The sequence below is a fragment of the Fundulus heteroclitus genome, chromosome 6, assembly GCF_011125445.2.
Source record: "Fundulus heteroclitus isolate FHET01 chromosome 6, MU-UCD_Fhet_4.1, whole genome shotgun sequence".
Taxonomy (NCBI): Eukaryota; Metazoa; Chordata; class Actinopteri; order Cyprinodontiformes; family Fundulidae; genus Fundulus; species Fundulus heteroclitus.
The window spans coordinates 3,674,677-3,697,645 of NC_046366.1; the positions used below are offsets into that span (position 1 = coordinate 3,674,677).

The following is a 22,969-nucleotide window of genomic DNA, read 5'->3' on the forward strand; positions in this document are numbered from 1 at the left end:
ACTGATGGGATAAAGACCTTTTTCAAACAGTTTATTTTTTTAAGAAAACTCTTATCTTTGTATTTGATGTTATTCAAAATAAAATATTTATGAGGGGGAAAGTTATGCTTATACATCAAAAAAGATTGTGAAATAGGGACAAGTTCAATGAGATTTTAGATACATCTAAAATAATATTGGGTCAAAGTGCAATATTTTTTGCCAGTCATCTCAGAAAGTGAAATATTATAAAAAATCATTACATATAGTGTGATATAGTCTAAGCCTTCGTTTCTTTTAATTTTGATGATTATGTCTTACAGATAATGAAAACCCAAAATTTAGTGTCTCAGAAAATTAGAATACTGTGAAAAGGTTCATTATTGTAAACTCATGTCACTCCCTAATCAGCAAATTAACTCAAAACACATGCAAAGGTGATCTCTTCCAGCCCTCGGTGAAGGGCATTTAACAGTAGTATGAACGGCCGCCTAAAAAAAAATCGATTTCTGGACATCGGTTCAGTCAGCAACAGTCTTCCTAATGTCATCAACACCCTTCACAAGGAGGGGAAGCCATTGCAAGGTCATTGCTGACAAAGCTGGATGTCCACAGAGCTCTGTATCCAAGCATATTAACAGAAAATAGTTGAATGAAGAAGTGTGGTAGAAAAAGGTGCACCAGCAGCAGAGAGAACCGCAGCATGAGAGGATTGCCAGATAAAATCCACTCAGGAATTTGTGGGAGCTTCACAAGAAATGGACTGAGGCTGGTGTCCGTGCCTTAAGAGCTGCAATATACAGAGGAATCCTACACAAGTGTCTTACCTGGGCTAAGGAGAAAGGGGACTGGATTGTTGCTCAATGGTCCAAAGTCCTGCCTATACATTATATGAATGTAAATTCTGCCTTTCATTTAGAAATCAAAGTCCCAGAGTCTGGAGTGGAGAGGCATAGAATCCACCATTGCTTGAAGTCCAGAGTGAAGTGTCAGTCAGTGATGGGATATCATGTCCCTCAAGTTATTTATCAGGAATTTCTAGAGCACTTCATACTTCTGAACATCTACACAGTGACACATGGCTGATCGCCTCTATGCCATGGAGCACTGATACAGCCTCAACCAAGTGCATAGAAATTGACATACTTTTCAGAAGCCTGACATCTGTGCTTGAAACATCCTTTTTTGATTGGTTTAAGATGATACTAAAATTTTCTGAGACACAGAAGTTTGTGTTACCTGTAAGTCATAATCATCACAAGTACAGAAGTACAAAAAATAAAAGCTTGAAATATTTTGCTCAATGCGTAATTATCTCTATAAAATAACCTTTACACTTTCTGAAATGACTGGCAAAAATATTGTGCAATTCATACACTATTACACAATATAAAAAATGTTTATTTACCTGTATTGTTGTATCTTAACAAATATGTTTAACCACCAATATTACTTAATAATGCAGGAGATTAGCATAAATGAAATTGGGCTTTTAAGGTTTTTGACGTGTAGCGTTTACGTTTTTCCTATTTCAATCCTATTCATTTGAACATTTTCCTAAGGCAATGACTTTAATTTTTCCAGATGAGGTGATAATCATTTTGTCGACATTTGCACAAAAATGTTTGGGAACATCTCGAGTAATACATCTATATGAGATCTGCAACTCAAGTTAAACTAGTCTGGATAAGCCGTGTACTTTGGCTAATAACGGTTCTCCAAGAGAGCGAGGTCCCTCTGAAGCCTCAAGGAGAAGCTTTGGTCTATTACTTTAAACAAAGGGTTTATGTTTTCTGGTGATCTTGTATCGTGGTCTTTGATAATTCTAATTCCAAGATATTTAAGTTTATTTGTTGTATGAGGCATTTTCTGAAGAGGTTTAAGGTTAATCCGGAAGAGTCAGTTTTAATGATGCCCAGTCCTGTTTTTGTTCTCTAAAACAAGCTGGGAGATTTCTATTTTCTATATAAATTCCTGTGATATTTTTATACATAGTGTGTGATAACGTTTGCATAGCCAAAATAAATAAACAGGGAGAGGCTGGGCAGGCTTGACGGAGAGATGAGGATTCATGTACACCCGTTTTACATTTAAGATGCTTTGCTATTTTTGAAGGTTTTTACGTATATTTCTCCATACACAAACACTTGAAGAGCTGTGAACATAAAAGTGATGTTTAACTGTCAAATGTTTTCAACAAATCTCAGAATTAAACCAAACCACCGCCGTTTATTCGGTCTGAGTAATTCGACAGATTCTGCCAGCATGAAGTAGCAGTACTCTGTGATTTTCGGTTCCTAGTTGGGGTTTCTATGACGCCATTGCTCACAGAGCCACTGATTGGTCTTTACTGCAGTAAGGGGCGTCTCGTCTCTTCTTCTTCTTGTGGAGTTTTATGGCGGTTGGCAACAAACTTTAAGTAGCATTACCGCCACTTACTGGTATGGAGTGTGGTTCTTAATGGTCTATTTTATCTATATATACCTATATATACATATACATATATATATATATATCAATCTATATCTATCTATCTATCTATCTATATGTACCTTAATATTCTACTCATTTATATAATTTACTCCTTCTATAATCAAATTCTATGATATAATTTAGTTTTCTTTAAATATTGAATAACTATTTGTATATGTTTACTCCCCAAATGCTTCCTCAAAATATCTAACAAATTAATCTTTTCCTTAATACATTTCAACTCTTTCTTCATATAAGTTCTCTCTCTTTCATATTTATTACATTCTAATATAACATGTTCTACTGTTTCATATTTTCCACAATAATCACATTTACCGGTATTATGCTTTTGAATTTTATAAAGTGTATAATTAAGTCCCGTATGCCCAAATCTTAATCTTGTTATCACCCTCTCCTCTTTTCTATTTCGTCTTCCATTTCTTTTTCCTCTTACTGTTTTTTGAATTTTATAAAACCATCTACCTGTTTTTTCTTCATCCCATCTTTTTTGCCATTTTTCCATAAGTTTTTCTTTAATCATACTCTTTCCCTCAGATTTACTTGTTTTAATGATAAAATTTATAGGATTTTGTATTGCCCTCTTTGCTAATTTATCTGCCCTCTCATTTCCTTCAACCCCAATATGTGCTGGAACCCACACAAATATAACTATTAAACCCATGTTTTGTATTCTGAATAATGTATGAAATATTTCTAATAAAATGTCCATCCTACTATCTGATTTATTATATTTTAAACTTAATAATGCAGAACTTGAATCTGAACAAATGACTGTTTTTAATGGTTTTATGTCTTCTACCCATTGTAAAGCTAATAATATTGCCAACATTTCTCCTGTGTATACTGATAATCCGTCTGTAATTCGTTTTCCCATTCTTATATTGAATTCTGGTACTACAAATGCTATTCCTATTTTTTCATTTATTTTTGATGCATCTGTATAAATTTGAATATAATGATAATAATTGTTTAAATGTAACTGTACTGAATAACTATCTACAATGTTAGATTTATCTTGTTTCTTTTCCATTATTGTCATATCTACTGTCGCTTCTGGTAAAATCCATGGTGGTATAATTGATATTGGTGTTGTTTGAGTAATTTCTAAATTATTCATTTTAAATTCTTTTATTTTATTTTCAATTGTCCATCCAAAACTCCTCATTTCTTTCTTTTCTTTTTCCCAACATGGATTTAAAATTTCACAAGTTGGATGTTCTAAGTTATTACCTTTTAAATTCAGCCAATAATTTATTTCTAGTTTTGTTCTTCTTAAATCTAATGGCATTTCTCCCATTTCTACTTCTATTGCTGCTGTTGGTGTGGTTTTAAATGCTCCAGTACATAATCTTAATGCCTGATGTTGAATAATGTCTAATTTAGCCAGATGTGTTTTAGCTGCTGAACCGTAAACTATACATCCAAAGTCTATGTTAGATCTAATCATACCTGTATAAATCTGTTTTAGTGATTGCCTATCTGCTCCCCAGTCACTGCCAGCCAAGCATCTCATAATATTTAAGATTTTCTTACATTTATCAACAATCTTTTGAATATGTATATTCCATTTTAGTTTTTCATCAAACCATAATCCTAAAAATTTTACACACTTTACTTGCTCTAATTCTTGTTTATATAATTTTAATTTTATTTCCCTGTTTATTTTTTTCTGATTAAATATTATTACTTTTGTTTTTTCAACTGAAAACTTAAATCCCCATTGCAACGCCCATTTCTCTATTTCAATAATAACCTCTTGTAATTTCTTTACAATGAAATCTAAATTTTTCCCTCTTTTCCAAACAGCTCCATCATCTGCAAAAAGTGAACACCCCATTCCTTTTCCAATATCTTTAAATACATCATTTATCATAATTGAGAACAATAACGGACTTATAATACTCCCCTGCGGGGTTCCATTTTCTACTATATATTTTTCTGATATAACTTCACCAATTCTGACTTGTATTTTCCTATTTGTTAAAAAGTCTTTAATCCATTTAAATATTTTCCCTTTAATACCCAACATGTATAATTTAATTAATAATCCCTCAACCCACATCATATCGTATGCTTTTTCTATATCAAAAAACACTGCCACTACACTTTCTTTATTTACTTGTGCTCTTCTAATTTCATGTTCTAGACATAACGTTGGATCATTAGTGCTCCTCCCTTTTCGAAAACCACTTTGATATTTTGACATAAATCCTTTATTATTTAAATAATATACTAGTCTATTATTAATCATTTTTTCCATTATTTTACATAGATTTGATGTTAACGCTATTGGTCTGTAATTTTGTGGGTTTGAATTATCTTTTCCTGGTTTAGCTATTGGTACTATAATTGATTCCTTCCAGTTAATCGGTAATTTTCCCTCCTCCCAAATTTTATTATATAATTGCAATATTATATCTTTTGATTTTTCACTAAGTTGACTTATCATTCTATACCAAATTTCATCTTTACCTGGTGCTGTATTTTTTGTCTTTCTAAGTGCATCATTCAATTCAACTTTTGTAAACTCGACATTCAATAAATTATTCGTTTCTTCAATACTTTCTAATAAATCTTTATATTTAAGTTTTGTATTTTCTCTTCCTTTTCTTCCCTCTTCACTAATATTATTTGAACTGTGAATTTTACTAAATGTTCTTGCCAATATTTCAACTTTATCTACATCTTTTATTATATTTATATTATCTATTTTTAATATAGGATATTCAAACTCTCTTTTTATGCCATTCATTCTTTTAATTATTTTCCATATTTTTTCTATTTTTGTGTCTCTCCCTATTGTACTACAAAAACTTCTCCAATACTCTCTTTTTGCATTCTTAATAGTTCTCCTTACTATTGCTTGTTTTCTTTTATAATCAGTTAAATTCTTATAAATTGGATTACTTTTAAGTACCTTAAATGCTTTATTTCTTAACTTTATTGCTTCTTTACATTCATTTGTCCACCACGGTACCATTTTCTTATAATTTTTACACCCTGTTTTCTTTATAGAATGACCTGCTGCTTCCATGATTATCTTACAAATGTTTAGATTTATATCATTTATATCCATTCTCATATCTACTTTTTCCAAGTTATTTTGACTCAAGTACCTAAATTTAATCCAGTCTGCCTTATTGAAATTGAGTTTTTTATTGACCTTTATATTCTTATTATTTAAATTTAATCCTACTCTAATTGTTATGGGATAATGATCACTACCTATTGTTGAATTCTTATCAATGAACCACTCACAATTTCCAGCTAAAACATTTGATACTATTGTTAAATCTAAAACTGATTCCATCCCTGTTCTTACATTGATTCTTGTTCCCCTCCCATCATTAATACATACAAGATTTTTCATTTCCATTAATTCTTCTATAACTTGTCCATTTTTATCATTACATTTACCCCATAATGTACTATTTGCATTAAAATCCCCACACCAAATTACTTTCCCTTCCAAATATTCAGTTAACTCCTCCATTATTTCAATTGATAATGTTTTACATGGATTATAAAAATTTATTATTTTAAATTTACCTTCTTGTTCCCATATCTCAATTACTATAAATTCAAGTTCTTTGCCTTTCCCTAATATCTGATATTGTATCCCTTGCTTTATAAATATTCCACATCCTCCTCCCCCTCCCTCCTGTCGATCTCTTCTTATACTATTATATCCTTTAATCACAAAATCTAATGTTGTTTTTAACCATGTTTCCTGAACACAAATAACTTCTGGTTGATCTTCAAGACAGTCAATATAACCTTTAAGTTCCTGTCCGTTAGCAATTAAACTTCTTGCGTTCCACTGTAATATTAACATAAACTACTTTCACCTGATGGTCCTGGTCTCCCATCTCCCTCCAACTTTTTGTTTATATTTTCCCATGATCCTTCTTTAAACCCCAAAAACTTTTCAGCTCCTCTCACTATTATTTTAATCTTCTCAGTTTTATGCTTGGCTTGGTCAGTGCAATTGATTACATAAGCTACAAATAATATTAGTTTTTCTACTGATATTGTGATATTTTCCTCTGAATGTATTTTGGCTTGCAATGGAATTTGACTCGGTGTTTGTTCACTTTTCCTTGTTTTCTGTTCCTTCACATTTTTAACTGCTTCTGCATAGCTTATGTTTTTTGTCATTTTCATCTGTATGATTTCTTTCGCCTTCTTTCTTTCTTCACACCCTCCATATGTAACTCTATGTTGCCCTCCACAATTACAACATTTTTCTTGTACTTCTTTACATTCTTCAAACTTGTGATCTTCCCCACATTTTGGACATCTCTGCTTTCCTTTACAAACTGCTGCTATGTGTCCGTACCTTTGACATTTGAAACAACGAATTGGTGGAGGGATATATGGTCTGACCTGAAAACTGAGATAACCTATTTTAATGTTTTGTGGCAATTCTTTTTCTTCGAATTCAATGAGAATCGATAAACTTCCTACTCTTTCTCCATTTATTGTTCTGGACAATCTTTTCAAGTTGTTCACTTTTGCACCCCCAATACTTCTCTTAAGTTTCTCAAGATCTTCATCTAGAGGGATCCCATAAATCACTCCTCTAATCTTTTTATTTTCTCCCAACACTTTTTTCTCCAACACAGTTTTTTTACAAATATTATCCACATTTAAAGCCTTATTCATTTGTTCTTCGTTTTTACAGACAACCAATAGGTTTCCATCTCGCAAAATCTTTACCATTTCGACATCTCCAATTTTCTTTTTTATTTCTCTTGACACCACAATGGGGCTGATGTTATCCTGTTCCTGTTCATTTTTAAGTTTTAATATTATTTTAAATTCCTCCCTCACAAGTTTCCTCCTAACTATCCTTTCTTCATCCGAACTACTTCCTTCCAGTTCTCGTTTACTGCCTTGAATTCCCTTTCCTTCATCTGTTTTATTTCTTCCACGTCCTCTCCCTCTTCCTCTTCCCACTGGCGTCCACCCTTCTAAATCCATACCTTCCTCTATTTCTACCTCCATTTCCACCAGAACCATTCACATACCAGTTTATGCCAAATCCACCTTTTCCAAATCCGATATATTTTTATGTTTTGTTTTTCCCGCGCAGCTCCAAATCCAACTCTTCCAACCGTACACTTCCGCCTCCGACCAGGTGGTTAGGTTCAAAAGCCGGCGTCTCGTCTCTCATTGGTTCGACGTTTAAACCTCCTCGCCGTGATTGGTCGAAGGCGCCGGTTTCTGATTCGTTGAGTTTACCGTCGTGAAATTTCAAAATGGATAGTTGATTGCCATCCCGTCGTCCAGCTGCTCCACCGTGACAGAAACACAGAGGCCGGTGGCAGACCTTTTTATTAAAATCTGAGGTAAGAGACAAAACGCGCTCTAACGGCAACATGTAACAATACATAGTTTGCTTTGACATAATTACGCCCAGCTGCGGGGATGTTTCATTATTAAAGACGCAGCGTCGCTTTGTTTAAACTGCTCCAGCAGGAACTAATGCCGGCTGCTATTTGTCAGGGAGTCGCTGCGATGTTGGCAGGGGAGGACGGAGCCCAGCTGCAGTGCTGCGTGACGGTGGAGCAGCTGAACGGCTGCGGCCAAGCCACCCGGAGACAGCTCATCCGCAAAGCCTCCGTTATTCTGGGCCGCAACGAGTTCCAGGAGATCGTCCTCCGCGTGCACGACGGCAAAACGGCCCACAGCTACCTCCTGAAAGAGTTCAGGCTCTTCACCAAGTTCGCAAGTGACGGGAAGTGCAGCGTGAAGCTGCTCCCTGAAAACATCCAGGTGCTCATCTCCAACTGTCCTCCTGACCGGCTGAAGCTCTTCCTGAAAACCCTCAGCATCAAGCACCAGGCCTGGCAGAGCAGCAAGCCTCTGACCGGCAGAGAGAAGCTCAAGGCCGGCCTGCCCCGCAGCTTCGAGGCCATCAGCCCCCTGCAGCAGAAAGACATCCAGAAGGTGAATGAGATGCGGAGCAGAGCGGCTCCTGCCGGCCCGACAGACCGCACCAACAAGGGGCCTGCTGCGGGGACGGGCCAGCGGGTCAAACGGCCTCGGAGTGATGCCAGCGGCAGCCCGGTGAGTCACTGAGCACCAGAGGTTGGTAGGTTGGCCAAAACAGACTGTAACATTCCTGCAATATGGTTTTAGATGAGTAGAAGTCAAACGGGAATTAAAAAAGAAAAATAATTTAGTAAGAACAAAAAAATGTATTAGGGTGAGTCTCCTTAATTACTGAGTAACTGATCATAACATCTGATTTCAATTCAAAAATATTTCATTAATCCCAAAAGGAAATTAAATTTGTCAAAATGAAAAATCCAAAGTTATGTGCTAATTCTGGCATTTTAAAGAATAAACTTCTAAACAACCAAGTAGAATCATTAACACAAGGCAGAAGGAAGACCTGTTAGACTGCTAGAGGCCTGAGACGATGCAGAGGTTCACTCTCCAGCAGCGCATTAAACATGCACTATAGCTACAACACAATGTTTTAGTACAATTAATCATAAATCAGTGCACACAATAATCTGTTGACCCAGCCAAAGACCTAAACCCAAATAAGAATATTTGGCAAGACTTAAATTGCTGCTCTGAAGCTTTCCATCCAGTCTGACTGTGCTTGAGTTACTTTGTAGAATAGTGTCACAAATTTACAGCCCACTTCTTAGGTGGGTGTAAAACTTAAGAGACCATATTTGTCTTCATTTCTTCCCACCAGTCACATTAAATCCCAATTAAATGCATTAAAGTTTGTAGCCGTAACATGACAAATTGTCAGGAATTTAAAGGGTATGAAGATTTTTCCAATAAACCGAAAATTGGTTTTTAATTCCCATCTGGGAAACCCTAACTGAAGCTCTTGCATTATTAAAGTTACATAGCTGTCTCTACTTTTTAATTTTATATCAAACTTGCTGATTTCTGCAAACCCATCTGTGTGTCAGAAACTCATTAAAGGTTTTGGTGGTGATTCTAGGTGAAGGGCAACCCAAGTAAGAAAGCCATCTTTTCTCTCCCCGCACGGAAGCTCAGCAAAGAGCAAGCTGCCGTTCTCAGCGCCGTGCTGAGTGGCAGGAACGTCTTCTTTACCGGAAGTGCTGGTAAAATGTTTCATCTCTCCTGGAAGTCCACTGTTTAAAGCTGTACAGTCTTTCTGAATCTCACCTTCTGATTGAGGCCTTGAAAATGTATCTCTGAGGTATTGATTTGATTTCCAGGTACAGGGAAATCTTTTTTGCTGAAGAGAATCATAGGTTCTCTCCCTCCAAAGAGCACCTTTGTGACAGCCAGCACCGGAGTGGCTGCATGCCACATTGGAGGAACAACGCTGCACAGCTTCGCAGGTCGGTCACCACTGGGGCCCAGAAAAATGATTTTCACTTTTAAATAGTGTTTGGAACAGACAGTGTTTTTTTCTCTTTTTCTCTGTGCACATGTATATATGTATGTTCAGTTGTTTTTTTTTTGTTTGTTTGTTTTTTGCCTGTCAATCAAAATGCCCAAGCTGACATTTACCCTGAACTAATGCAACTTTAATGGAAAATCTCATGCGTGTTCCACTTATATACCACTTTATTTCTGTGCTCACATTTTAAAAGTGCAATCTGTTTTAGAGTGAAAGGCGCTGCATGACTGCATTTCTCAGAATGAACACTTTTGAAAGAGGTGTCAGGTGTTTTCACACGAACTGATCCTTGTTCCTGGCTTTATTCCAGGTATTGGCTCAGGCTCCGCCCCCCTTGAGCAGTGTATCGAGCTGGCTCTGCGACCCGGCGTGCTGCAACACTGGACCAGTTGTCGACACCTCATCATTGATGAAGTGTCCATGGTGGATGCCCAGTTCTTTGACAAGCTAGAGTCTGTTGCCAGGTGGGACATAAAACTGGACATTATCAGATTAAGCTTTAGAAAAAGTTTGCTCCATGTTTTAGGAGTAATGGCGAGTTGGAACTGGGAATGTCATGTGGTTTATGCAACTCTCAATTTAATACTTCAGTCACCAAACTGATTTATTTTCCGGAACAGCACAATTTATTTAATTTAAAACTCCTCTGGTGTATTCAACAGAAACTTTGTCTTAAGTGTCCAGTGACGACATGATGAATGCAAACACCAGGAAATTTTTCTTTTTCAGTTCTGTTGGACGTTTCACCAGTCTTGACACTGTTGATCCAGCTTAACTAGTTACATGTTTATTAATGGACTCTGTTTTAGACTGACTCTCATCTTACTCTGCCAGCAGCTTCAGTGCTCATATAAACTACAGCAAATCCGGTTCTATTAATCTAATGTGTGGTGCCCCCAGGGTCTTTTTTTCTTCTTTTTTCTTTTTTTCTCTATTCTTTTTTTCCCTTTTTTTTAACTATGTATTTATGCACTTGAACAGATCAAAAGGTTCTTAGCTGTTTTATGTAGCTGACTGTTATACAACTTTACTGCTTCTTTTAGAATTCTGATTTCCTCAACCTGTCTCAGTTACTACATTGTGACAAGCAAGAAGCTCCTAGGTACATATCCCACCCTGCAGTCTTTCTGCATGCTTCTCTCTGGGCTTTTGATATTCTGTTTCTGGGTGCTCGGTTTCATCTCTGCGTACTCTGGCTTCCTCAACTCAGTCCAGCAACTGTTTGAGATACGCACCAGTGCACCTTGCGCCATGACCTGGCTAGGTAATCGTGTGTACTATAGACAATGTATGGAGAGGGGATTACAAACTGGTTTAAAATATAACTCCCTTCTATTGAACTATGGGGAGAGTTCAGCCAGAGTGTTTGATCATTGCCCAGAAAACACGGTTGCTCTGATCTGGCAACAAATTAGACATTGAACTCTGCTGTCTTGCTTTCAACTAATCAGTGACTAACCTGTGTTTGTCTTAAAGTTTCTAAAATCCACTTTGTCATACTTAATCTTTTGATGAAATCAAACTAGTGAAGGAATTTAACTATAATATTGCAAGCAGAAATTTACCTGCAAAAATTCTTCTGCAAATGTGTGGACCCAGTGACTCTAGCTGATGCAGTCAGCACTAGATAGTCGAGAGGCTTTTAGCCAATCAAGTTCCGCTTTGATCACATGACGCAGAGGATAGTCTCTTAACAGTTAGCTTGCTAGTGGCTAAATGAAGATAAGTGAGGAGGTTTTTGCTGTTAAAATAGATTTCAAAATGCTAGGTACCAATCGACAGCCATTTGAGTTTTTTTTTTAATCTTTTTCCATCTAATTGAACTGGGTGAATTGTTGGACTGATCTGATGGCAGCTAGTGTGCCACCCCTGAGCTTTGTTTTGACTCGAAGGAAGTTTTGTAGTTCTCATTTGCTACCATTTTTTTTTTTCCTTTTTCCTGTTGAGCTAAAAAAAAAAGTAAATCTGATGCATAATTACACAGGTTAAAAATTCAGTGTTTTTTTATAAATTAAATGTCTAGCAAAAGTCTGATTCTAATGAGACAATACCCCTTGGGGGTCGCAAGATTAGTTGATGCTGACGTGCTAAAAAGATTGTGTATTTCTAATACCGGTACCAAAGTATAACTTTACAAGATATTCAACATTCCTTGTTTTATCACAGGAGGAAGGCTGTACTTTTTTTTTTTTTTTTTTGAGTTCTTATAAAAATACTCCTATTCATAATTTGACAAGTGTATGTTCAAATATAAAGTTTGAGAACCCCTGTATTAAGGTGTCATAATTTATTTACACCCTTTCAATAATTACCACAGCATGTCAACTAAATGAGCTTTTCATGACAATACACTCAAAGTTAAACGAAGGTGTTAGGCCACTTCATATTAACATTTTAATTTCCAGTTCCCACATAAAAAAGGTGTTGCGTTAAACAGATTATTTTTTTTCTATTAAGCATTACATAATTGTTTTTTAACCCAACAAACACCTGTTTTGTTTAACTGGAAATAAAACGTTAACATAAAATGGACAACTGCCCTAGTTTACTTTGAGTGGTCCCTCACTGCAATTCCCTATACAGTTTCCATAACAACAAATTAAAAAAATACAAATTAAATCCCGCTCCTCATTTGTCTTGGTGATGGTCTGTCAGCGATGCATCACCTCTGTTTCGAGCAGCTCGTTCAGATGTTATATTGCTGCATGTGCGTTTGGTAGCTCTGATCGGAAATTGTATTTATTTTTAGCGCGCCAATTAGCAACAAATGTCGTCTCAAGGCACTTGACAAAAAAAACAAGTCGATATGTATTTGTATTTTCAACCTTTCTCTTCCTTTACAGCTTTCAGATGAAAATAGATTAGATGTTCTGGTAGCTCTTTTTAACTGAACTGACTATTCTCTTCTGGATGAAACTGAATTTCATCTCTATTGGGAAAATATCTTGTTGGTGCACATCCAATGCAGATTAAATGTTTCATGTCCCTTTAGATTAAAATGTGTTTATTTTCTGTTGGCTTGTACAGATCAAATGTTTAAATATTTCACTACATTTCCCTCTTTTTATTTTTTTTTATATTTATTAAAAGTAGTTTTAGCTGCACACAGTACCATAATATCAAGATTCCAAATAGAATGAGATTAGTTTTTCACTGAATACATTTAAGCTGTTTCTGACATCCTTGCATGATTTAGGCTTAGTTTCCCTTAACCCACCTGAAAAGAAGTCTACACCATATTATTGCCAGGCATTTCTGTGTCTAAATATACAGGATCTCACTAAAGTTGCTACACCTTACATTTTCATGGGAAAGCACTGAAGCTATGACCCTTTGTTACAATGTAAACCAGTCCAGTTAATTATCTAAGTCTTTACAAACATGCTGCTGGTTCCACAGGTTCTTGATCCAATTGAGAATTTTTTTTTTTAAACACACTCATGCTGATTGTACATTTATACTATTGCAGTGTTTTTAATCATTCTGTAATGACTCTTTGCCTCGAACATTTAAACCTTACAGATGCTATGGATTATTTGCGTACTTTGTAGCTTCTCAGGAATCGTAGGTAAATTCAACTTTAACATTTGTCTTGATTTGTCTAAATTCTGTGCTGTTGTCTCGCCAAAATTTCATTATGGTAACATATTGGTAATAAAGTCTATTGACTTTAAAGTACTTGTATAACAGTGTACATTTTCCCTCAAAATAACTCAACATCCAGCCCTTAATGTCTAAACTGCTGCCAACAAAAGTGAGCACACCCATAAGCGAAAATCTCATAATTGGTCCGTATTGGCCATCTTCCCTCCCTGGTGTCATGTGACTTGTTAGTGTTACCAGGTCTAGGGTGTGAAGGGTGTGCAGGTGTTGTGGCTTTCTCTCTTACTGGTCTCTGGAAGTTCAGCGTCGTAGCAGAGAACTCTGAGGATCTGGTGGGTGGAGGAATTGTCGCTCCACATAGATGGCCAGAGCTATAAGGAGATTCCCACCACCATGAAACTGAGCTGTGGCACGGTGGCCATGACCATGCAGTGGTGTAACTGGACAGGTTCCACTCAGAACAGGCCTCATGGTAGACCAAGGAAGTTGAGGGCACACATTCAACATCATATCCAGAGGTGTCTATTGAAAATGAATGCTGCCAGGCTTGCTGAGGGGGGAGGAGGAGGGGGGAGGGGGGGGGGAGAGAATCACCCTGTGTGGTGCTTGGACTGTAAGCCGCTCACTGCATCAGATTAGTCTGCATGGCTGTCGTTCCAGAAGGAAGCCTCTTCTAAAGATGCCGCACAAGAAAGCCCACAAACTGTTTGCTGAAGACGACACACTAAGGTCCTGGCTTACTGGAACTGTGTCCTGTTGTCTGAGATCAAGATAAACTTGAGTTCAGATGGTGCCAAGCGTGTGTGGGCATAGTGGTGAGGAGTGTAGTGACCTGTGTCCTGCCTACAGTAAAGCATAATGTCATAATTTGGAGCTGCATGAGTGCTGCTGGCTGTGGGGAGCTACGGTTCATTTAGGGAACCTTGAATACCGTCATGAGCAAGGTCTCCAATGTCCGCCTGCTCGGTGATGTCATCATGGAGGAGAGGAAGAGGACTCTAGTAGCAACCCGTGAAGCTCTAGTGAACTTCATGTTCAGGAGAGTTAAGGCAGTGCTGGGAAATAATGGTGACCACGCTAAATACTAACACTTCCTGCACAAAGTGGACATTTTCACTTCGGAGTGCACTCGCGTTTGTTGCCAGCGGCTTCGCTGCAATGACTGAGTTATTTTGAGGGGATTACACATTTTTCCAGTTACACAAGCTGCACACCTGCTGGGAGGGGTGTACTCCCATGCAAAACTGTAGTTTGGTCTAAAGTGGGACTACTTTCAAATCGATTCAGAAAACGTAGCAAGCTGCTTTCTGGCAGCATTTTTGCTTTTTCAGTACCTGAATATCTGATTGGTTAGGGCTGTGACTGAATGCATTTGACCCAGTAATGTAGAAGTAATGTTTCCTGGGCAGGTCAGTGCGGAGGTCCACACAGCCGTTTGGAGGGATCCAGCTGATCGTTTGTGGGGACTTCCTTCAACTTCCTCCAGTCTCTAAAGGAAAGGAAAAGGCCAGCTTCTGCTTTCAGGTTGGCCTAAACTGTTTAAACTCTGCAAGTACTTGCTGTCGTGTACTGTACCTTACTTGAGTAACTGGAGATAAAATGACATGTAAAATGGATTCATCAGTGCATTAGTTTTCCTGGTGTGGTAATGAGTAGGCTGAGACTAGTCTGAATAAATATGGGCAGGGCTGTAATGGTTCATGTGCACTCATTGTGCACATTATCTTTAGATGGCACCTTCCTTACACTCTGTCTTCACATTTTCTGGGGGCTGTTGTGGGAATTCATGAAAAACCTTTTGAATCATGAACTTTCAGGCCAGATGTTGGCGGAAGGTCATCCAGGTCAACATGGAGTTGACTGAAGTGAGGAGGCAAACGGACCAGAACTTCATCTCCCTCCTGCAGGCGGTGAGGGTGGGCAGGTGAATAAAAGCACAATTCTTCTGTTTCATTATCCCTTTAAAAACAAAAACACTGACAAAAAACACTTTACTGGGTGAGAGACCATTAGCTGGTCCACAGCTGCTGCTCCCATACATGTAGGAAGGAAGGAAGCAGCAAACAAATGCAGCTGATGATGGGATCAGCTGTTGCCTCCTGTTTAATAGTTTTGACAGGTTGTAACGCTCTTGGCAGCGCTTGGTTGGTGTATTGTATGTGAACACTGCTCTGACTGCAACTGCAGGAATCCCATCATGCAGCTCCAACACACAATCTGTGATATATCTGTGAATATAATCTGGGCTTCTGTGTGAACAGCTCACACTGATCAGTGATCAACACACCTTTGGTTTTCTGTACACCTCTATGGCAGCCTCACTGCATAAAAGTACAAGCCATTTACCATCTACCAAGCTGCGACTAGCTTTTCAGCTTTTGGATCTTTTGTTGTTGTTGTTGTGTGCTTTTTTTTTTTTCCCCCAACAAATTGATTTTTGAATTGAAACAGATCCTTTCTCAACAGAATCAGGGTGAATGTATGTTATGTTCTTTAAATCCTGTTAAACCCAGAGCAGATCAATCGTCTTGAGCTTTTTCTGAGGGAAATGTTCTGTCGCCATAACTCAGGGTGACGGAGGAAGTGACAGCCAAGTTGATGAAAAGCGCCTACCATCAGATAGAGCGGGACGGGATCCTGGCCACCAGGCTGTGCACACACAAGGACGACGTGGAGCTCACGAATGAGAACAAACTCCAGCAGCTGCCAGGTCTGAATACTAACCATCTGATTGGCTCATTTATCCCCCATCCCAACCTGGTGCAGGTATTAAAACCAGTTGAGTTCTGGTCACTCTGCTTGAACTGAACAGTAAAACCGTAGTGTAATTAAGTTGTTTTCCACTTCAGGTGTTTTCTGTGTCTGCTGGATGCAGCTTGGGTTCTGAGTAATGTTTTTTTTTTTTTTTTCAGTTCTGGGAACCTTATTTTTCTAAGACATAATTGCATCAAAAACACTTAGTCCAAAGCAGCAGGATGGAGTTTTTTGGGTGTATAAATGTTTTAATTTTTGTGTAATGTTCTGTGCCAGTAATACTGCAGCCAGGAGCCTCGGCAGTAATGCTCTGATTGAAGCAGTTGTCTTTGTCTTGTAGGACCCCTGCGGGCGTTTGAGGCCCTGGATAGTGACCCGGAGCTGGTGAGGACCATAGATGCTCACAGTCCAGTTGGCAGACTGATCCAGCTGAAAGTCGGAGCCCAGGTAGGCTTCAGCTCCATATTGCTGCTGCTATTGTCTGCAGATATCTACTCTGGATAAAAACGCTTTTGTCTCCTAAAGGTCATGCTGACCAAGAACCTGGATGTTGCTCGAGGTCTGGTGAATGGAGCTCGAGGAGTAGTGGTGGCGTTTGACTCGGGAAAACAAGGTTTGTTTCAATGTTCTTTCATCCTCACAACGCACTGAAAAGGCTTCTTCAATTAGACTTCTCTTTATTTAAACATGAAAAGGTCTCATAGAGTCAGTGGTCTACATCAGGCCTGCATTAACCAGCCTTCAGGCCATGGAGCTGAGAGATTCTGGAGGTCCACAATAAACATCTCTGAATTTGTTGAGCGGGGCGGGCTGGGAATGCGGTCGGCTTGTTTTGCCTGACGGAGCGGAAACATGATTTCGGTTCATCTCTACTACATAAATACGTCTTGTTACGTTATTTTTTATTTTACTCCATGATACACTGACATTTTTTATTGTTTTTATGGTAGCCCCTCAGGCTTCAGCCACAGTAAGCCTGTGCATTATTGCGGGCTTGGTCTACTTAAATGTGTTGACAGAAAAGTTAGTCTTCAGTGAATTTAAAGCCAAATGAAAATGAGCTCTGCTGACAGCTTTCAGTGGAAGATGACAGAAGTGTGCAGAAGGCCGCTGTGATGACAATGAGTAGGCAAAGCCATAATGACAGTGCTGGCATCCTAGCAGGTCAGTTTAATAAACTTTGGAATTTAAATTCTTATTTTTTTGGCACCTTTTCTGGTACAAGTGGCCTTTTATTTGGAGCGTTCAGAGAGACGGTAAAACTGCATTGTTGCCAAACTCAATTTCAAAGTCTCACAACATGGTATTAAGTAGGGATTCTATGTTTTAGTATTGGGTAATAAAGTTTTTCCCCCCCCCCCCCCCCAACAATGTCCTGTGTTCCATCAAACTGAGTATTGCTGTTGCAGTTTGTTAGAATCTCCTCCAACCCTAAGTGGCACCAGAAAACATCAAGCCTGTTTTAATGTGAGAGAATAGAACAGTTCTGGATGAAATGCCACTGATGCATTTAAATCAATTTCCATTTTTAAGTGGCTCTTAACAGCAGCGCTGGCAGAAGCTGGTCCTAGGGACACCGTCAGAAAGTAAAAACCTAAATGTTGAATTGAAAACAGTTTCTTATTGACAATATTTTAGTTTTCTAAGTTTCAGTGAATGCAATGCATTTATTTTTAAAATGTAGATGAATATGGAAGTGTGTGTGGATTCTGAGGTGGGTATGAGCATTTCTGAGCCTTCAGAACTACAGCTATCATTACTTATTTTTTTCATAACTTGCCACTACACAACCAGCACAAATGAGTGCATAATTGTGGGGAAAGGAAAAAGGCGCGCAGCTTTTTATTTTCATTGCATGTTAAACTACAAGGTGGTGTACACATTTGTTGTTCGGACCCTTTTCAGTCTGATATCCTTAAATAAAATCCAGTGCAACCATTTGTAATCCCTGTATGATTAAATAATCTGTCTATAAGTAATTTAATCTTAGTCTGAATCTGGATGCTTTCTGAAGGAAGGTTTGTTAGAGAACATTAGAGAACAAACGGCATCATTAAGAGCAAGAAACATGGTATACGGATCAGGAAGAAAGTGGAGAAGTTTCAAACGGGTTGGATTGTAAAATTATAACCTAAACTTTGAACATCTGGATAAGGCACAACTGCAGACCCAGTAACACGTAACCATCCTCCTCAACTAACAGGCTGGGCAAGGGGAGCCAGCCTGTTGTACATGGCAACTCTGGAGGAGCTGCAGAGCTCCTCAGCTGGTTGGCTGTTGTGACTGCACCTTGTAAACTGGTCTTTTTACTGCGGGATGTATTCAAATGTGTATTTGAGCTGCCGTCTTGGTCTGGTCACTCTTGGAAAAGGTAATAATCTTAATGCGTTTATTACCCTGTTAAATAAAGGAATGTAATCTATCTGGGGTGGGAGAGTCTGTTGGCAGGAAAAACTAGTTTAGCACTGCAAATCTGGTGAATTTTGTCCTCAGGGGTTTTCTTTATAAACTGAGCTGGGGGTGATTTCAGACCGCAACATGTTGACAGGTGCATCTCAACAACTTACAGTATTGTAGAATGGTCCATATATTCTATACCGTGTTTCACTAGTGAATGAGTTGAGTACACACAGGCTATTTTCAAGCATCTGTTTTACAATTTTCCTTACAGCTAAGATTTAGGATTAGAATATTGCATCAGAATAAAACATTTTAATGCAGGACTGTGGGCTTAATGTTATGTTTAATACCCGCTAAAAGGTTATTTTCACAAGGTTTAGATCTGACAAATGAGCCTCATCGTAACATTTCAGTTTGCTGAGATGCACCAGTTTCCTATCAGGAAGAGCACCGTTGTCCAATAGAGATGACCTCCTCCTGATCCAGCCACTGGCTCATTTGTGGTCCTCAGGATTCCCGTGTGTGCGCTTCCTGTGTGGGGTCACAGAGGTGCTGAAGCTGGAGCGCTGGGTGTTTAAGTCCGCTGGAGGCATCTATTTAAGCAGACAGCAGCTGCCGCTGAAGCTGGCCTGGGCCATCTCCATCCACAAGAGCCAGGTGAGTTAACCCTCTGACACGTCGGCTACAGAAACGCATGCTTTCACCTAAACACTGGTGTACTTTCTATCAAAGGCAGCTTTCACTGTGGAGTGCAGGAAAGATGGTTACACTTGAATTCATCTTTTTTTTTTTTTTCTTCTGTTCAGTAGAAGAGGAAATAGGGGAGTTTTATTTCAGCTCGATTGGCCTATTTTTATAACTGCTTCACTTTTGTCCTCGTTTTTATTGAGTGGACGTATCAAAAGAAGTCTCATCTTCTCTCTAATCTTCTTTGATTCTTGTGGTTTAAGGACATCGCTGACCAGCTATGCTCTCGCAGCAAAATGGGCTAGTATGCTGATAATTTTGGTCATTAACCCACTCTGCCGTACAGCCTGAGAGCTGCTGGGCAGGCTGCAGCCTCTAGAAAGCAGCATTTCACACCACTTTGCTTCCTGCTCCATGCTGTGTCTTTACTACAGTCACCAAGCATGTTGACTAGTTTACAGGCCAACACAGGTTTGTTCCCGAGTTAATCAAACTTACTTGTTTTTAAAGGGACACAATGGCACACGATTAGGAGATTTGGCTATTTTCAGGTCTGGTCCACTGTGACGTCTAATTGACCCCTCTCTGTTGATTGTTTTTTAATTTGCAAATGCAACCAGAGATCCCATTGCTGGCTGACAGTCGGCTGAGGTGAGATCAGTGGCAACAACTCAATTTGAAAAGGAAATGACTCTGTGCTGCTTCACCAGCAGCTTCCCCCCCTGCAGCCACTGCCGTCGCTACATCCTGACCCCAGACTCAATAATTGGCTGGAGAAGAGGAAAGAGGGCCCTCTGGATAATTGGGTTCATTGGTTGTAGGCACTGGGAGCAGGTTTTGATCTACAGCAAAGGTGTCTGCAAACAGAGAATGAGTCTTTATCAGAATTTTGCCCCGTTTTAGACTCTAACTGGCCTTGCCTAAATGACTTTTTCTACAGCACATTTCAGTGACAAGACTATTCAAAATGTTCTACATGAGCAGAACATAAAAGAATGACACTCCAAAAAATGCATTGCAGTGGCATGAGAAAGGCAGGCAAATAAAAGCTGGACAACAAACTTAACATAATCTAACAGTTTAAATGGGTTTGAAATAGGGGTGTTTAAAGAGCTTCAAAGCTTTTAGGCTAATATTTAGTTCTTAACAAAAAAAATCAAACATTGCTTATAGGCTTATATTTTTAAGTTTTTCCCTAGGCAGAAAATAAATTCCCTTTTTACTTCAGTGAAATCACCAAACGTTTGGAATGAGAAGTGATGCCGACCGCTGCATCCTGGCAGAAAACAAATCAAACAAATGCAGTTCTGGCCTTGTTTCTATGCAGCCATGGTAAAAAAAAAACTTCAAATAAATGTATGCTTTATAGCGGCAGCAACATAATTGCTCACTATAAAATGTGGAAATAAAAATTCAACTCTTGAGAACATTTATTGTGTGGTTGAAAATAAAAATTCTTACAAAATCCTTATTGAGACGTGTACTGGTACCCCTGCTGTCAATTAGTTCAACCTGCTTCAGCCAACATGACAGTTTTCTTCTCCCTGATGGTCTTTTGTTGGTTTCTGTTCAGCCAAAAGGTGATCTGTAGGATTTTAGAGCTGAGGACCGATATGGTCATTGAAGGAGGTTAATTCTGTATCTAAACCACTGGTATTAAACTGGCCACATGTTTTGGATCATTATGGTGGATCCTCTGGCAGTGAACTACAGTTGGTGGTATCTGGGTTCTCTAGGGATATTTCTATTGAAAATCTCCTGGTTGAGTTGATGACACCATGCAGTCTTTCAGGGTCTTTCATAAACTGGCCCACAGGATCATATACTTAAGTAGCCATGAAGTGCTTTACCACATCAGTTTCATGTTTACTCAGTCAGATCTGTTTCCCTGTTATGAAATTCTTCCTTTGCTTTATGCTCCTAATGCCAATATACAGAATTAATACAGGGTAGGCTTGTCACGATAATCAATAAATCAATTATCGCATGACAATTTATCATGCGATAACTGATAAATTATTGCAAAAAGGGGGGGGGGGGGCTTAACCACCAGGCTTATAATACGGTGCTTGTGTCAGGTAGGCACATGCTCAAAGTTAAAATGAGAGCCAGAGAAACACTAGTTTGAACTTTAAATTGGTGTTAAAGCTGAATACGACCGCTGCAGGGTGGAAGTTTTTTTGTATTTAAACCAAATGACGCCACCCGTTTAATTTGTTTGAGCTGGCAGGTCGAGAGGATATACTTGTTGTTATGCCATTATTATATTGGGTTGAAAAAAGGTCTCTAAGTGACATGATTTATCGCAATAACTTTCTAGAAAAATTATCGTCCAGTAAAATTAGTTGTTGTGACAGGCCTAATACAGGGTGTGTTTTAAACAGTTTTGGTTTTACATAATGGCGATTAGACACTCGCACAGCATGATGCTGCCACCGCCATGCTTAATGGGCTGGGACAACAGTGGCGCAGGAGAAAGTTCTGTGTGTAACCTGTTGGTTGCCAGTTTCATGTCCGTGGAAAAAAAGCAAAATAATGCTCTTTGACAGGAAATTTGATTTGTCTTTCCTTCAAATTTAAAATTCTAATTAGTCTTGATTAGAAAATTGCATCAGATGTCGAAACACTCCACTCTTGTCCTTCACCCTCTCTGTTTCAGATGAGAACCAATAATGTTTGACTCCATTTCTTTTAAAGGGAATGACTCTGGACTGTGTTGAGATCTCTCTGGCCCGGGTGTTTGAGAGTGGCCAGGCCTACGTGGCGCTGTCCCGAGCCCGGAGCCTGGAGGGTCTGAGGGTCATGGACTTTGACCCCCACGTTGTCCGGGCAGATCCAGACGTTCTCCTCTACTATAAGAAGCTGAGGAAGGAGAAGCTGCTCATGCAGGTGAGAGCTTCAGCATACCAGGAGGACAAGCTGATCTTCAGTCAGGTTATCTGAACAGGCTGTGGCTCAAATCTCAGGTTGATTAACAACAACCAGTGGTGCTTTAACACGTAGATTTAAATGATTAAATCCTGAACTGATGTGTTGAGTCTTGTCTAGAAGAACATTTCATGTTGTCACCAGATGTACAGAAAGTGAGACTTTTTAGAGGAATCTGTCCTAAGAATTGATTCAGTAGATTAAACACCGTTTCTCCTGCAGGCCTCCATGGATGACTTTATCTCCAATAACAAAGAAAATGCCTGAGGAACATCTGAGGAACATCTGCATCTCCTGAACCATCATGCACTGTGTGCACCACTTATTTTGTTACATACCTCACGCTTAACTCACTGGCTGAGTTTGACTGCCACCTGCTGTTCATTACTGCAACCTGTTTTGTCGAGACTTTGCTTTTAATCATGGCATGATTTTTTTTAAATTTATTTATTGTAGTTTGTACTGAAATAAAATTCTAGCCCTATAACTTTAAACTTGTTGTCAGACATGGTTTTATGCTGAAAATGAGGAATAACTGAGCATGCAAATTAAGTCAATAACTGGAAATGACTGGATTTACATCAGCAGCTACTTTGGTTTATTTGGTGACTATTTGACCAGTTTTTGCACTTAAAAAAAGCTTAGAATCTCAACAGGAATAGCACAACACCATCTACATTAGAATGAGCAAATAATGTTTTACATGTACAAGGAATTTGCTTT

At 38.6% G+C, this 22,969-nt stretch overlaps 1 protein-coding gene across 4 annotated transcripts; it reads left to right on the forward strand.

Moving 5' to 3' along the window:
- The first annotated feature begins 7,692 nt into the window (after nucleotides 1-7,692).
- pif1 (PIF1 5'-to-3' DNA helicase homolog (S. cerevisiae)) lies at nucleotides 7,693-22,740 on the forward strand. 4 transcript variants are annotated; one of them, XM_012854527.3, is made up of 13 exons: nucleotides 7,693-7,823; nucleotides 7,981-8,544; nucleotides 9,446-9,569; nucleotides 9,687-9,812; nucleotides 10,185-10,338; nucleotides 14,887-15,001; nucleotides 15,295-15,401; nucleotides 16,048-16,187; nucleotides 16,572-16,678; nucleotides 16,757-16,844; nucleotides 19,143-19,288; nucleotides 22,016-22,207; nucleotides 22,469-22,740. In XM_012854527.3, exons 2-13 carry the CDS (start codon nucleotides 7,993-7,995, stop codon nucleotides 22,511-22,513), a joined length of 1,896 nt encoding a protein of 631 aa, XP_012709981.2. In that variant the 5' UTR covers nucleotides 7,693-7,823; nucleotides 7,981-7,992; the 3' UTR covers nucleotides 22,514-22,740. The 4 variants fall into 4 exon arrangements, with proteins under 4 accessions (XP_012709981.2, XP_035993772.1, XP_035993773.1 ...); XM_036137879.1 differs by having other exon boundaries at nucleotides 7,723-7,823; nucleotides 7,951-8,544; XM_036137880.1 differs by having other exon boundaries at nucleotides 7,740-7,823; nucleotides 7,954-8,544.
- The last annotated feature ends 229 nt before the right edge of the window (nucleotides 22,741-22,969 follow it).